Consider the following 17,743-nt stretch of genomic DNA (forward strand, 5'->3'; position numbering starts at 1 on the left):
GTTTAGCTAGTCTGTTTGTATCAAACAGACACCAGTTTTTGTTCAGGACAGTCTCAACAAAATTATACAGCACTCTAAATATTCACAAATGTGTGTATCTTTGCCTGTTCACGTTCATGTGAAAGAGAGTAGAGAGTAGAGAGATCATAGTGTTTCTGTTATAGAGTAGTTTATAGGACATGCAGAAATAAGGGTGGAAGATTCATTTCACACTTCATTTGTCCACAGTACTTTCGTGTGCACATTGGAAATGCTGCTCTCCAGACTTGGGCACTCATTTGCTCCTCATACAATTCTTCCTAAGCAGCAGAGTTGGCAGTTATCTAACCAAAGGTGCCTGTAACACTGATGCAGGAAAGACCACATAAGCCTGGCTTCAGCAAGATTGATTTAAACCAGTGGTATTTTCCTCCTCATGGTAAATACCAGGAAACAAACCAGGCACAAAACTGCACTAGGGCTCTGCGGTCCAAACAGTGATGACCAACTCTCTTGTTCTCTAAACTGCCAAATCAAGGGGAAAAAAAAACTTGTTTCTGATAATCTTGTAAACCACAGTTTATCTTCACATCCAAGTGCCCAGGTGACAGCAAATATCCAGAAAACATGAAGTGTAACACAGTTTGGTTTAGGATGCCAGCAATACAAAGATGGTGCATACATGGGAAGAACACCTTACTCATTCCACTCAGTATCAAGGAACTGCACATTTCCTCCTGGCTGACGGGAAGAAAGAATGCTCCAGTTCTCCAGCCAATCCAGATGGAAAAATAAAATTAACCGCAAAACAAATATTTATAGACTACTTAGGCATCTTAGGTTGGCAAGTCACTGTCTGACAAATCAGTACCACCTTTCCCTTAGATGTTCAGGCAAAATCCTCATGTGATAAATGCGGGTGGTGAGGAAGACTAGAAGAAAGGTAGGGATGTGCCTCCTTGTCAAATTGGGTCTTCCAGTATTACTTCATTAGCACTGAAATCTGATACTTCTAAACAAGATTTTTACTTCAGGAAGAAAATATGCATTAAAAAACCATGACAAAATACAATAAACCCACATTCAGTAACACTTTCAAAGCAAACTTCAGGAGACAGGATAAAAGGGTGGTTGCTCTTACTACAGATTTCATGCAATTAATAAACAAAAGCATGTGGAAAACTCAAGCAGAAAAGACAGCATACTGCAACAGGAAAAGCCCAGAGGAAAAAGTGCCACCCTTTGTAAGTAAACATTTTGGGTCATTTTTTTTCTCTTTCGACTGCTGCTGATTAAGTAGAACTCTGCAAAACAAACGCTACTAACCAATTTTTCTCATTTCTTAGTATAATCATTGAATCACAGAATCAAGCTAAATTTGAGAAAGCAGCCATAATAAAACATAATTACATACCTCTGGCTTTTGACAGGATCATAGTACACTTTGGCTAAACCATTTCCAGTACCAACCATGATCTGGTTCAGCTTGGGATGCCAAAGACAACGCACAACGCTCTGAAACAGAGTGAGATATTGACAGTTGGTTGTTCTTAGAATTAATATTCACATTGTCAAAGACAACATCACACCGTAGCAGGACGAAGTTTAAACAAATGAATGAGCATGTGAATACATGAATGAATAACTTCAGAGTAGAATACAATGTAAAAGGAGTAACAATACCAGGATGTAGGTGGGGAAGGAAATAAAAATTGGTGACAGCATAATAACCAGTGTTTTCTATAGACTATCTACTGCCAGGATCTTTATAGGCACAATGAAAATGAAAATTTAAAGAGGGATTTGAAGGAGAACAATTAAGTACTTCAGATATGATATAACAATTCAGGCCTTCATGACTTTTGTACTCGTTTTTAATTCTTAATTATTCCACTTCATTCATCATGTTATCTGTTTTTTCCCTTCTTGTCATACACTGTTGACCTTTTGCTTGCTGACTGCAGAAACATAAGAGATGCTGGTTTTCACCCTTGCTTCTTTCTTCCCCACAACACTAAGAACTTGGTATTTGAAGCCAATGTCTCACAGTACTGTCACCCTTCTGGTCAGCAGCAAAACTCATTTTCAGACATTAAGAGTATTGTTCTACATGTGACTTTGAATCTCCATGTGAGTACTGTTCTCAGTCTGATTCAGCGGGACAGCACAGAAACTCAAAATTCTGGCTCCAGAGAGCCAAAGTGGGCACTATCTGCCACAAAGAACAATGCATCTCATCAAGAACAAAAAAGAACGTTATCTATTTTTGACAGACAGTAATGCCTTAAATGGATGTCAAGGCTGAAGTTGGTTTGTGCCACTTATGTAACAAAATATCCAGAGCTTGCAAAATGCATGATCTTGTTAGTATTTCATGGAACAATGCTCCCCTTTTCTAGCCTTCCTTTTCCTCTCTCTCCACTTCCCATTGCATGCTCCATGCTATTTCTGGTTTGATCCAGCCTCCACTTTTTTGATGCTAGGAGGCACATAACATTAAAAATTTTGAAAAAATTCTGAAGGCTATTCAGCCATCATGAATCAGAACTTCATTTTACCACAAGATGACGCATGAAACTTTCCTGAGCTGTGTTTTCTACTTTGTATTTTCTTTTAAGAAATAAAAAACCGAGTGAGATAAGGTTTCATTAAACAAATAGCCATTCTTTACAAGGTTCCCCAGCAAAGTATCCTCCTTCTACATGCACACAACATACAACATTACACATTCTCATTACTACAGAACAACATTTTTAGAGGAAAATCTGAAGTACAAAATACAGAGTTGATAATAAGTTGTTGGATTTAAAGAAGAGTCTTACATACTGTTACATAATGCTCAAAATGCTAAAGTAACTCTAAAACACCAAAGCTAGTAACAAGTATTAAAGGTCAAAGGTGGGTGGCCTTTTGTTTTATTAATATTTATTGCATGTGGTTAGCCAGCCTTTTAAAACTCTGTAGTTAATGTGGTTCTCCACTTTCTTCTGTCAAGTAAATGTATTTTATAGCATGGTAGTGGATACCAGCCAACAAAAACAAGCCTGAGACAGTGTGGCTCAGCATTGATGGAGTTTGTGGAGTTTCTAACTTGTCAAACATGCACAGCACACTTAAAACCACCATGGCACGTGCTACAGAGCAGGCAAAAGAAACTGTCATCAAATGTAGTCCTATAAATCTTTGGAAACCATAAAACGTTCCCAGAATATAATTTGTTAAAAACTAAACAAACTCAAGCTCTGAACATGCAAGCAATTTTATCAATCCACAGGCATATAAACCTACTTTATAAGAAATAATAAAAACGACTTCTGTGATTTTCAGATTATTTTAGAAACTGAAAATACTTCAAAAATACCAAAACACTGAATCCCTGAACTATATCCTAAAAATTTTTCCCAATCATTTAAACCTAAAGAAGTCTAAATTCTAATTAACAGTACTACAAAGGGTTCATTGTAGGCTAGGTCTTAATACTGGGAGGGAAGGGTAAGGAGAATCTTTACCACACAAAAATGATTAACACTTAAAAAGCATTTATTCTTTGATGCCTCTAACTTCTCAACTGCTTCCACCTACAATAGCTCAGGTAGACGTCTTTGTCATTGGAAGTGCTGAACATCAAATTCCATCTCAAAGAAGGTCCTACTCCCAGCTCTTCAGGCAAGTAAGTATGTTAACTGCAGACAAAGAAGTGTTTTCCTGCCCTTGCCTACATGTGCATGTAAGGTAGGTACCTGCCTACTGACGCTAAATTTTACACAACTCCAGAATGGTTGTGGTTGGACGACAGCTCTGGAGATAACCAATTCCACAATCCTGCTCCAAGCATGGCCAGATACTACAAACAGCTCAGTATAACACCTTATGTGTTTTTTTTTTTTTTTTAATATTTCCCAAGATGGAAACTTGACAGCCTCTTTCAGCAACCTGTTGCTATGTACAACCAGCCCTACCATAAACAAACCAAAAAACCCAATCACAAACCCCAAATCATTGTCTTTCATTTAAAAGAAGAAAAACCTATGCAGATTCTGAAAACAAAAAGATTGCAGGTCACAGCTTAGCAAATGGAAAATGTCTTTTAACAAATAAGGATGATGAAATGCAGAATGTATCATCACATAAACATCTTCAACACTTGAAAAAAATATTTCTGTGATGGCTGAATGTTTTGGACACTATGCTTTTGAAACATAAAGTCATGGAAGACTGTCATAAAAATCCTGAAAATAACTTTTCCATAGACTGATGTGGTCAGCTTTGTGATTATAAGAAAATTAGAGAAGATAATTACTAGTAGCAATTTTAAAGTTGTTTTGTACCTTTGCTATGGCAAAAGCATTAAGTTCTTCAAATTAAATCAATCTAAAAAGTCTTCGGCAATGTCTATTGCATATACAAACACAGTTGCTTGCATTGGGAAATACTGGGAAAACATTGTGAAAATATTTTTGTGAAGAAAGACAGGGAAAATATTTAAAACATTACCCAAAAGAGAAATACAGCAAATTTGCCTTCTTGATTGTCACTGTGAAAGAGGTTAGAACAGATTTAGTGGGTGTCATTATCTGTAGGCTGTTCTGGGGTGGTTCCCAAATAGTCTCAGCCCTATCAGTCTACTCTCACCTCTGTATTTCCCTTTTAATTTCCCCTATGAAATCATGTAAGCAGAGCTGTTGCTGCAGGTAAACAGTAAAAAACACCATATAATTTTTCTGTCAGGTTATTCTCTACCTAGGTGAGCTCATTAGGCAACTACAAACATGGCTTTCCTGGTACTAAGCATGTAATAGTGCTTTGACATGAGTAAACAGCAGTATTTCTAAATGAAAAACTGAAGCCTCATTTTCTGTTAACACAGAATGGGACATTTATTCTGGCCTAGGAATATAGCCCTGTGTTTAACAGGCACAATGAAGAATAACTGAAGCAGATTTGTCAGCAAGCAAAAGCTAATTACCTCAACTGAAACTGTCCAGAGCACTTGGGCAACACCCTGACAGGAGTAAACAATGCAGAGAGGGCATTTTACAAGGTCAGCAAGAAAAGATTTAAATGATTTGTGGCATAGGAATGGAAAATTTACCCCCTAAGACGAAACTATGAAGCTGGTAAGGTCATAAAACTACAGACTGATGTCAAGGACTGGGAGAAACTTCCTGGATCTTTGATTATAGAGACGGTTTGAGACTGCAGCAGCAAAGGCAAAATTCAGTTCCCTGGCCCACACTTCAGATAAAACCATTCAGTTTTAGAGTGTGGATAGAGCTGATCCAGGATGGGAACTGAAGTCTCAGAGGGGTCAGTACAGGTCAGGAAGGAAAGAAAGGTTAAGAATTTCTAGTAAGAGGGACTATGAATGGTTAGAGATCCCACACTGGCAGTGGTTACCTGGATTGTGAGAAGCTTTGAAGGATGCCCCGTGATAGAACATATAAAGAAAAAAAAAACCTCCATGATTTAGTGCAGCAAGTATTGCTTGTCCCTGTGAATTACAAAGTACATATAGTTTTCACATAAATGCTACATCTTAGATCTAAAAGATTTTTCTGCAGCTTTCCAGAGCCTGAGCAGTCACTTAATCTTAGTCTACCTACCTAAATGTGAGGTTGCTCATTATGTAACATACATAAAATAACAAGAACATACATGAAGAATGTCTCTTGAAAGCACTGTTCACCTCTATTCTCTTTCACTCTGTTCCAAAAGATTAATGTAAGATTCAGGTAGAAACCTGAGTCCATCACTGCCCTCTTGAATTCCTATACTAACATTTTACATATCTGTGAGCTGATCTTGTACAAAAGCATTGACTTTTTTAATTTGGTGCATTTTGGTTGAGATCAAACAAAACCTCACTAACTATTTATGTAAATAACCCCTATGATAACAGTTAATCTTTTTATGTTAGCAAAATTTTATTAAACAGACATGTATGTGTGTACGCATACGGAGGTCATAACTGCAACAAGACTCATGATAATGATTTCATCATTTTCCAAAAAATTTCAAGAGCTTTCATATTTTTGACATAAATAAGAATCACCATACACTTCTAGAGCGCTTAGGTCAACAGGACTATATTCTCTCCTTGCTACTGCAAAATGAAAAGTAAATTAGAGGGGCCATATTTTACAGTGATGTTTTAATTTCTTTTCCCTCCTTCAGGAGGTCTTACTGCTTCTCACTCAGGCACTGTTTTCTTTGGAAACTACCCCTTCTCCCTAAAGACAACTAAGTTCAAAGGTTAAGTACCTTGCAGTTATCTTTGAAAATTAATGTTTCATGTAAAGCGTATTTTCAGATAACACATGATAATGTATCAACTTTTTCAAGTTCATTAGTAAATCTTCTCCTGCCATGCAGGGAAGAGGAAATAAAGAACATGTTTCCACGTCAGTTATGCACTCTTGAAATAAACATTTTCAATTTTTCTTTCTTTTCTCTTCAGGTACACACTTTCACTCTTCTCTGACTGTTCTTGACTTTCAACTGGCTTATACATTTGCTCCAAAATACTAGATATGACTAATCAGTTAAGAGCAGCTATCAAACTTTTAGGCTAAGACCAATAAATTATTGTCTTCTCTTATGGCTATTAGTGCAAACTAAATGAAAACACTGACAACAAATCTGCTTTGCAGACTGCATCTATTTACTTCCATCCCTACATGAAACTACCCTAAGAAGCTGGAAATCTGTACTGAATGATGCTGACATATAGCTAATACTCATACTTTCCCTGTGCTGAATGTGTAGCCAACATTCCACCTGTAAACAGTGAAAAACAAAGCTGATCTTACAAATAGCCACTAGAAAAAATACTGCTGATTCCAGATAAATACTGAAAATTGAAAGGAAGCAATCTAATCCTAGGTTTTCACACATCTCTAATCTGTGAAGCAAGAAATCATGAGCGTTTGATGTTTCTTTTAAAGTGCTACAATTTAGATGAAGTTCAGTAACTCCATGGTGAAGTTGCTGATGTTTTGACAGTTGTTGGGAAATCAGGTGCAAGTAAGAGAGCGTAGGCTTCACTCTCAGCTAGCACATGCCTTTCATAGAGAGGCAGGCTTTTCTCCTGTAAATTGCCTACAGTCAAAAATCCTTAAATCAACACAAATAAATGCAAAAGTAACCCATTATCCCCTACTTTGCTATTGGCAAGGTCAGAAAATGAGATCAAACGTTCCAGCACTTTAGTAGAAGACAATAAACATCCAGGGTGGGAAGTAAAGAGTATAGGTGGGACTTGTTTCATCAAACTTAACATATCTACACTTCTAATCTTTGGAGATATATTCTTTAAATGTCTATAAATGCCTCCCTTTAAAGTTAACAGAGAGAAATAAGCATTTTACAGTGGACTTCAGCTAACCTATTTTAGAGTTCTATTTTAGGATGGGATAAAATCACAGTCTGAATATGTTTATTTTTCTTTGTTGATTAGAAAAGGAGCCTAGGGTGACTGGATCAGCTGTAGACATCTATATTTGGTCAGGTGAATCCCTACAGCCTACAGTGGTCAAAATAGCTATAAAAGAAAAACAGAAAACTAATGAGGATCTATATTACAGTATGTTGTGCTACTTAGATAAAACTCCACAGTTCAAGATAAAGAATGCTGGTACCCATATTGAATACTCCCAGTGCAGAAAGAATACACCAGATACAAACTTCTAAACTGCCCAACAAATCTTGAAAACCTTAGCTTCGAAGATCAGGCCTAGCTCTGGAGATACTAAAAAACTGAATAGCAGCTAAAAAGAAAAAAACTCTGTATTTACCCTTACTGCTTACCCCTTTTCCAACCCACAATCTAATAAATAATTCCACAGAATCTGTTCTAAAACTATACAGTAAAAAAGTGAAAGCAAGAACTGCTGCCCTAAGAAAATATTTTTGGTCAGGAGAAGAAAAACAAATCTTCTCTCTTTCCCATGTGCAAACTTTACTTCAGTGGCTGTAATGGTATGTGATGGGCTCTGTTTGAACAGCACTGCTTGCTGCACTTGGCTGTCCAGGCAGTCAAATAAGTGTCATCTCAGCAGGGAAGATAGCAAACATGTAAAATAACATTCTGACCGTCGCTGTGGATTCCACAAGGACAGGTCACCCCAACAGTGGCTAAGTGAGGGTCTTCTGATTGAACTGAGTATCTTAAATGTAATCACTACAAATTCCACTCTTTCAGAAAAAAAGCCTTGTCTGTCAAAATCAGTGCAAGTATGCATGCAACTAACTTATTTATCGTATCTATTTTGTCTTTTCTCCTATATAAAACTCTCCTATGTATTTACAGTGAAGAACTGCTTGCAGTATCTTTTAAATGCACAGGAGCTCAAAATGTAATAAATACTGCTACTTAGGAATCTTATAATAAAAAGCAATTACCTTCCAAATTAACATAATCTGTTACCTAAGCCTACATTATATTTGTGTTTGAGGGGGTAAGCAAATTCAAACTCAGGCTGGATAGAGAGATGAAATCTCAGTGCGGCCCTTCAGCTTCATCATCCATAGCTGTACATTAAGTTAAGGACTTGCACATTAAGTTCTTCTGTCTTCAGCAATATGTATCCCCATAAGGGAAGGAAAATGTACAAAGTTATTTCAGGAAAACACCTCCCTTTATTTAACCGAGTTTCTATGTCTTTGAAAAAAACATCAAATGTTTATATGCCAACTGCTGAAGACAGTTTCCCACTACCACAAGATTGTTCCTCATCCCTGTTTGGTTACTACAGCTTTTAAACAACTTCTGTAATTAGGAAAGGTACTAAAGCAGGGGCTCTCAAGCTTTTCCATTTTACAATAAAGTTGTGGAACTGTTTAGAAACTTCAAATAATTAGACTGCTGTGGAGTGGATACAAATTTAGTCTTCATACAAATTTTCATAGACAGGTTTTATGTGGTTCACAGTTTTCATGGACCTCAAAAAAACCTCTGCCATGTTTTATTTTATACATCCCAGCAAGAATGCATACACTACTTGAGAAAAGAGAAGAAAATTAATAAAAATATACTAAAAATCTCATGATGAGGAAAGATCCATATGCATTCTAACTTATAAGCAACAGAGTAACTCCTTCCTGTCTCAAAGATCTCAATGCTTTAAAAGAAAACACTTCTCTCACGGATACTCCATGAAGTTCAGAAACAGGCCCTAAGGACTTAAAAGCAAGTGTTTCAACACATTTTCACCCATACTAACAAACAATTTCTCTCCAGCTCTAAGCAACTGGAATTTGAAGGAAAAATTACAACAAAAAATTTAGAAACTCAAAATTCTAATCCATAGATAATAGCAATCTTACCAATAAATACCATCATTTCTACACAATAATAAAAGATCATTGCTAATGATGGTTGAAATGCAGGATGGAGAGCAAAAGCCACCAATAAAGTTAGCACTGTGAGGAAATGCTTTAATATAGATAGTTCTTTCCTTCTCCTGCTGTTACCTTGATTTCTTTGCAGATGATTTCCACGAAACATCAGCTACATTAACCACCTGCTGCTGTCCAAGAGCTACAGAATTTCTGCGTTTAGAATCACAGAGAGGCAGTGCTGCTCAGAGGCCATACCAATTCCCACTACACACTCTCTAATCTCTTTCCACTGCGGTCTTAGAGCACAGTGGTGATACAACACCCATCTACCTGGCTTGCCATGCTGGAAACCTGGAAACTGCCTGGAGCTGGTCTGCCTCCTGGAAGCACTAGAAGAGGGGATAAAACTGTGTAACTCTTACAAAACTGCTGAATTTTAAATAATAAGAAGAAAGTTAAATAGCAGATTTAGAAGTATGCAGTTTTCAAATGTCTGCCAAGCTGAAAAACAAAATCCATCTTGTTTTTTATTTTGATCAAAAATACTGTTGACACTTCATGCTCATACTATGCATGCTCTGGTTTTTAAAAGGGCTGCTCACATAATAGAAATGTACTACTACTCTATTTTAAAATCTACTGTAAACCCCAATTGTAGAAACCTTCCTGTTCAAGATTCCCCTGGAGGTCTTCCAAGGAAAAGAGCCAACTACAATAAATAAGGTGGGAGGCTAGGGAGTATCTACAATGTAGTGACCTACTATCATTAGATTTAAAATACTCATGAGAATACAGTAGTCGAAGAAAGAATACTAATGTCTTTCCCTTGTGAAACATGACTTAGAAAATGTGTGGAAATATTCAATAGAAAAGGGACAAGAAATGGATGAAATTTACAATTTTCTATGCAGAAACTAGAAATACCCTATAAACGTTTTCAGAAACCAATATTTTAAAGAAAGATTTCAATACAGAAAACATGGCTAACAATGCTGTACCTTACAACTAAGGCTAACTTACAAGGTACAGCTATAAAATATATTTTTGCAAGTGCATGGAGCCACTGGACTGTATTTTCTTCTTTTGATGGACAAAAAAGTTACTTAATCAAGGTAGTAACATGTTTCCCTTGTGACTGCAATGTCAGGCATTTTCAAACACCTGGTCTGTTAAAATTACAGCCACGCTTTCATCTCCATATATCATAAAACTACGAGAGACAACCTTCACATACACTCTCACTGCCTGTTACAGGGACAAGACCCTCACTGTTTATTACTCCTGCATACCTCAAACCTCTGGTGACAGCTCCCCTAAACATAAAATATGTGCTGCTCCAGGACACACGAAGGGAAGGACCACATTGTCCTTACATATATGGAAGGAGAAAATAAAAATTGACAGGTTACCACACTACATAAGTAAATATATTCCTGTGATTCACCAGTTATACTAGACTATTTTTCTTGTTCACTTTAAAAGCACATAAATTTACTGGGCCTTAAATATTGCATTAACTTACCTATTGTGGAAAGTATGGATTTTCCTTTAAAATAAAACAAATGGCTTTAAAAACACCCAAATAACAAAAAAAAAAAAAAAAAAAAAAACCAAAAAAAAAAAAAAACCAAAAAAAAAAAACCAAAAAAAAAAAACAACAAAAAAACCAAAAAAACCCCAAACAAAAACAACAACAAAAAAACCCCACCAGAAATTGCATTATGATCTCTTACAGAAGTTAAAATAATTTATTTTTCTTAAATTGAAAAGCTTTAAATCTCAGTTAAGCAGGCCACAGTGGAAAAGCCCTTTACTATATTACTGCACCTTATAAATAGCAAATGATTATTTAAGGTCAAGGAAAGAAATGCTGCAATCATGCAGCCATGCACAAAGGATACTGGAAGGTTCATATGCTTTATTCCTTCTTTCCTTTTCACTTCTTCATCCAAAAAGAAGCTTTATTTATAGGATGTCTCAGAAGACCTTCCTGAAACATCCCTTAGAGGTATTTTCAGAAGTATTTAATAATTTAACTTTTGCTTATATTTGAGAAACTAAGAAAATATTGAAGAAACTTCCTAACAGAAATAGGTTTCCCTAAAAACACAAATAAATCTATGGGTTTTGGATTGTTGCTTATCTACAAAAATCCATGGGATATTTTAAAAAACTTGCACATCTTGTTTTATAATGTACATATACTCATAACTCCAGCTAATTTTTAAATTAAATTATTACTTCAATTTTAATTAAAAATCAGCAATTCCTGTAACTATACATTTTTTTTTTATTTTCTCAGTGCCCATTCTTGCTTGGCAGTCACAGGGTGTAATACTTGTCCTTTCCATATGGGGAGAATGAATACTCTACTGCTGCCAAGATCAATCTTGTCTGTAATAAGGATAACTACTGGGTGATTTGTTGGAAGTAGCCAAATTAATGACAGACATGTGAGAGTGATTCAAGTGCCTATCCACAGCTATTTTAAATTAAACTGACATTGGGGGAAATGTTGTGTACCCAGTTCTTTTTCCCATACACTAGGTATTTATAACTAGTTCCCATGAAGATCCCGTGCTTGCATAACCAAAGCAAGAATTAGGAATAAACCCTCCCTGCCTTCATCTGGTGGCAAAATTTCCCTTGCCTTCCTAACTGCATATCCCAAATATGACACCTTATTCCACAGCAGCTACAGGTCTTCCCAACTCTCACACTACCTGACAAAAAGAAAGAGAAATGGCCGCTGAGTTTCTGGACATAAACTCTGTACCCCCATATTCTGGCAGTATTGTTTCCTGCCATCTGTTTAAGTCTCCTTATTCATGTAAATGGAGTGAAGAAATGTTCTGCATGCAATTAGAGGTATTTCAGATTAAATAGGCCTCTAATGCTCCAACTGAGAAAGTTTAATGAACATGTTTTACTGTGAACATTTGAGGTGAAAGTGGAAGAACCTTTCATAATAATACTGTCAAGATAGAAGAGAAAGAGACAGAAAAACTATGAAAAGGCTGCACATTCATAACAGGATTTTTTCAAGTTCCATTACAAAGAGGGAATTCTATACAGTTTAGTAAACACAACCATTATCACAGTACAAAGCCTTCAAAATCTCCAATTGTACCTGCACACACCAAGCCATTGCAAGGGTGGAGTACTGCACACAGAGCATCAGCTTTCTTATGAGAGTATCAGAGGCAGGAGCTCCCACACTGATGTAATTTTGATACAATCTGCAGTAAGTAAAGGACCCCGCCATAACCTGTAGCATGGGTGATTTCTGTCCTTGATAAACCCCTGGCCTCCAGCTCTTTTGACATTAGTTTTCTTCAAAAAGTATTGCTATTTAGCTAAGAACCTTGAATTCTACAAGTCCCAATGCCTACATGGTGGGAAGGTATTTAAGAGTGGATACAACAATACAGTTATTTACGCACAGATTGTGGCTGAGAAACAGCAAACCACTAATACAAGAGAAAAAAAGTAAGTTAAAATTATATACCCAGCCACAACAGCAGAAACCAATCAGACGTTAGTCCATTAGTAAAAACCACAAGGTTTCACTCCAGCAGCCCTGAAACCGTAATGGATTTTCCCATGAAAACTTGAAAGAGAAGGTGAAAAAAGGTTTGTATGGTATGAAGGAAAGGAATGCCAGACACAGCTTTGGTCAAACATTCCCATTAAATATTTTCTCATTACCCACTAAGTTCACTCACAGGCCAATTTCACTGGCTATTTACCAAGGAGGTTTAAGATAATGTTTACTGCTCTTTACTGCTTTTCAATTTTCTAGGCTTGCTGGCATTTCCCTATAAAAAAATCCATGTGAAATTAAAACAGTAACATGTGAATATTTATACTTTTTCTTCACAGTAGATTTTCTGTTGTTCTGATTATATACATTCTACCACTGAACTGCTATACAATTGCCTTCCAAAAGTTACCAAAGATGTCTTTTTCCTTTGGCAGTATGGACTAAATCTCAGTGAAATAACTGAAATTATTTAGTAAGGAATGAGAGCAGATCAGGCTCTTTGCAGAGACAGACAGTGGCACATTTGTGCTTTTATTGCACATACAGCATAGTATAATTTCAACTTTACATATAGCATAGCTGCAATGCCTAAAAGAACCCAAAATAGAAAAATTATGTATTTCAGCACTAGGTAACATGGAAAATGTAAAGAAGTGAAACGCTTAGTTGCAGAAAACAAACTGAAGTCCTGAATAACATTATATGTTTGTCTTTAATTACACTATTGTTAAATGCTAACTGCTGTTTTTGAGAGTATAAGGAAAAAATGGAAACTAGGAGAGCAGCTGGTAGATAGAAAGTAATTACTGCACTGCTGAAAAAAATGCTTTGATAGACTACACACAAGATACTAATCTCCCAGTTTACAGACCAGTGATCTTTCCAACAAACAGCATTTACTGCTTACAAAACATAAAAGCTAGCTTCTTGAAAATTCATTTGCTTTTAGCATGCATTATGCGTTTATATTTCATCAAACACAGTAATTTGAGAAGAACAAGTAAAGAACACTAATGAAAAGGTCAAAAGGTACAAATGGTAGAATGACCTTGACAAAATATACTGCTTTTATTTTGCAAGATGACTTAAAATAATTTTTCTTCTTTTGGATTCAGATTGATATGCTAAACTATGTTTTCCTTAGATGTGTAGAGTTAAAGTTGTAAGCTAGACAGGCTCGTTGCACAGCTATTGGTAGTAGTGACTCACTGAAAATTATGTCATGAGATCAGTACTCAATTCTTCACCTGTTAGTTCCGTTATTTTCATTTCCACTATGTGCAAAGCAGAATGACAGTCTTATTTTATAACTACAAATGAAGAAAACCAGCAGCACTAAAACTCTATAGACCAATGTGATTTACTACAGTCTTAAAAAGTACCATATAAATATCACCACCTACACAAATTTATAGTATAAAATTATGAACCTGCTTAGACTTGTACACATACTTGAAATTTTACTATATTACTGGCCCAAATGAAGTTGTTTATTGGCAGTTTCCTACTGTTTGGCCTCTGTTCCATGTCTCTGTTGCATTTTTAAGCAAAGAACAGAAATTTAGCTCTTGATTCTGAGAGAAACTGAGGTATCTTTTGTGGACTCCCCTGTAGCACAATCTATTTTGGCAGGTGAATAGACCCTATATTTCCAAGACTTGGAAGACAAAGTCACCAAATGAAAATAATGTTTTCTTTGAATGCAAAAAAAGACTGGCGAGCAGTATTTCTCATAACTTAAGAGTTCTTGGAGGTCTGTGGGGTTAGCTCCAATAAAGGTGCAGAGGATCATGACTTAAGGCTGTGGGAAAATCACATGCAGAATCCCCCAGTTCCAGTATGTTGACCATTGCCAGAAAGTTCTCTGCTTCCCTTGTTTCACTGACTCCTTTTTGCTGCAATGATTTTAATATTCCTAATCACCCCTCCCTATTGGATCCCCTCCCTAAACTCCACCCTAATTCCTCTCCCCTCCAAGTTTATAAATACCCCTGCCATGCCCTAACACTTGCTTCCTGCAATTTTGCCCTTGTGCATGGATCAAGCCTCCCTGTACCATCCTTCCCAGTTCGGACAGTACAAACTGTTCAGCTTGAAGTTTGTTATTTTCTAGTATTAAAGATTTTTATTTCCTGAACAATTGGGTCAGATTTTATTTCTGCATAAAATCACTGAGTTCAGAGTAGCCACTGACCCTGATAGCTGGGCCAGGGTCGGAGACTACACAGGTCTAAGGAGTTCAAATTAATTGTGAATGAATGGAATTATGAAACTATTTTGTTTCCCATGCCCACAGACAGGAGAGCTCCTACAATAATCTATTTCTTACACTTTATCTTATGTAGTTGTTTTCCTTTCCTCTGCCATGAAGATTCAGAGGAGATAGTGAGGCATTCATGTTTTCTCTCAGAAAAAGGTTATAAATACTTGGCTATAAGGGTTGTATCAGAAATTAAAAATCCCCTAGAAATTCTCATAAGTTTGGTTTTTGGTTTGGAATGTTTCACAGGACATAAATAAAAAAGCCAACTTCTGCTGTATTTCGAGAAATTACCTAGTACTAAGTAAAACTTCCAAAGTCATATAAAACCACTTTGTATTTAGATTATATTTTTAAGATGAAAACAGGTGGGGTTTTTTGCTCCACGCAAAAACATGTGTTTTCTGCTTTGATAAGAATTCTGCATTTTTAAATTGTAAGATGTCTGTCAACAAAATTATAGACATAACAAATCCATCCGTAAACAGATTTTACCTTGGACTAAAGGAGAAATCAGGACTTAAAAAGAAAAGCAAATACATAGGTGGTGCTGTATAAACAACATCCAGCAAAAGGTTTGGTCTGCTGTGCTAGGAAAGCCTGTTGTGTTGGCTTAAAAAAAATGCAGAAGGAGAAAATGGTATCCTGAAACAGTGATAAAATTGCTAATCTGACACACTCCAACAACTAAAGGGACATAAGCATACATTGCCATACTTATCAGTGGCAACTGTGTTCTAAGTTCACCCACTCCCGTTTATTAAGTTTACTTGTATATCACAAGAGTTATAAGGACCTTTTCATTTATGGTATGGAGCTTTTCCCTTCTGTACACAGGTGGTCAGTTGAAACCATACACAGACCCTTCAGTGTTACAGGTTCACAGCTTTAGGTTTTTATAGGAGCCAGTGAGAATGGTGTTTTGGATGGATTTTTTAATGATGCATCATTTTTGCAACAAACTGTTGCATTTAGACAAGCTAGAAACACATTCTAGAGTAGCCAATAATCTAATCTCATGAACAAAAATGAGTTTCATCACAATAAGGCATTTCATCATGGTAACTGTTGAAGTAAACAACATAAAACATTTGCATATTTTAGGAATTGTGTGTCACTTCACAGATCTAGAGGGTTCATAAAAATCCTTGAGAAATGCAATGCTAACACAAGAGAAGGGAAGCTCTACTGCTTAAACACCTTGTCCTAGGATTTTTTTTAAATGTAACTGAAACAATTACTCAGGTTACTCTAGCCCTATCTTTTAATCATGGAGTAGGAAAATCACAATAGTAGGTAATTACCCATAAAAGGGAAAAGAAGCATATGAATTTGATTTTGTTGATATTTTGAAGAGATGATTAAACTAAAATACATACCGCATCTGTAACTTCTATCTCATACAGCTTCTGGAAGGTCTCACGATAAAAGAAAAAAAGCTTCCCACTGCCACCACCTTTCTTAACAGAGGTGCCTGTGACAAGGATTTTATCATCTGGGCTGAAACAACAGTCTGTCCTGTTGAAGAAAACAAATAAACAATTATCATATCGAGAACTTAGATATAAATTGCATTCCTTAAAATAATATTTTCTATTTGTTAGTCCTTTCCAGACAAAGCTTGAAAAAGCCTTTTGTTCGCTGTCATCTACTGCTGTAGTTATCAATTAGACTTATCTGTTACAATTGTTAGTACAATTGTGCACAGGATGTGCAAAACTGGCAGATTCAATAAAAATCTTCCTCCCAGCAAAATTCTCCTCCTCTCAAAAATCTTGCAAGCTTTTCAATATGAGAAACAAAAAAAAGTAATTTCAAATCTGTCATCATTAATTTAAAAAATGTTCTAATCATGAAATCTGTTTTTGCTGACAATATATCCTTCAATGATGCACGGTGCTGTGTTTACACATTAGTCAAAAATGTTTTTCTGTTTACTTTTCCTGTGTGTTACAAACTGCAGTTAAGATTGCGCTATGACTTGTCTTTCTGAGATCTTATTTCAAAATTACAAACTGTCTTTAGGGGATTTGGCTGTATTACAGCTATAGAAATGCAGATCCGATAAATAAAAATACTTAAAACAATACTTACCACTATGCAGTAAAATAAAGTCAGCACTTCAGATACTGTAACCTGAATTCATATCATATATCTTCATGTTATGTCTACCTTTTTGTTCAGCTCTTTTTTTATTAATCATAGACTAAATAAGAATGAGGTTTACATCTATATCTCATTACACACATAAGGGCCTCCTCCTGAAATGTTCTAATCTAATTAGACTTAAGACATGTGAGACTGAAATACCACAAATCTTTTAAAGCAATGTGAATCCCTAAAATAGACAAGAATTGTCACTGCACAGTCTTCCTTCTGCAGTCCTCTCTGCACAATTGTGGACCTAGTGACAACTGAGAATAAGAACTCCAGCACAACCCTTTCCTATTCAGCAAAAATACTGCTGTTTCTGCTAGCTGGAATAAAATAGAATACTTACATTGGAAAGAAGCTGGGCAGTCCATCTGCTGAATTAAGGGGTTTTTTAAATTGTCTAATATCCCATATCTTTAAAGTATCATCTCCTATGAAACAAAAGAAACAAAAGTTAGCAATAAATA

General features: G+C 36.1%; 1 protein-coding gene across 1 annotated transcript in view; it reads right to left on the reverse strand.

The window, feature by feature from the left end:
* WDR70 (WD repeat domain 70) overlaps positions 1–17,743 on the reverse strand; it is a 123,663-nt gene that overhangs the window by 13,334 nt on the left and 92,586 nt on the right. Inside the window, exons 12-14 of the mRNA XM_062513342.1 lie at positions 17,623–17,707; positions 16,502–16,640; positions 1,394–1,494 (exon numbers count right to left, since the gene is read on the reverse strand). Of these exons, the coding sequence (XP_062369326.1) occupies positions 1,394–1,494; positions 16,502–16,640; positions 17,623–17,707 (325 nt within the window). The remainder of the gene's footprint in view (positions 1–1,393; positions 1,495–16,501; positions 16,641–17,622; positions 17,708–17,743) is intronic.

The sequence above is a fragment of the Cinclus cinclus genome, chromosome Z (assembly GCF_963662255.1).
Source record: "Cinclus cinclus chromosome Z, bCinCin1.1, whole genome shotgun sequence".
Lineage (NCBI taxonomy): Eukaryota > Metazoa > Chordata > Aves > Passeriformes > Cinclidae > Cinclus > Cinclus cinclus.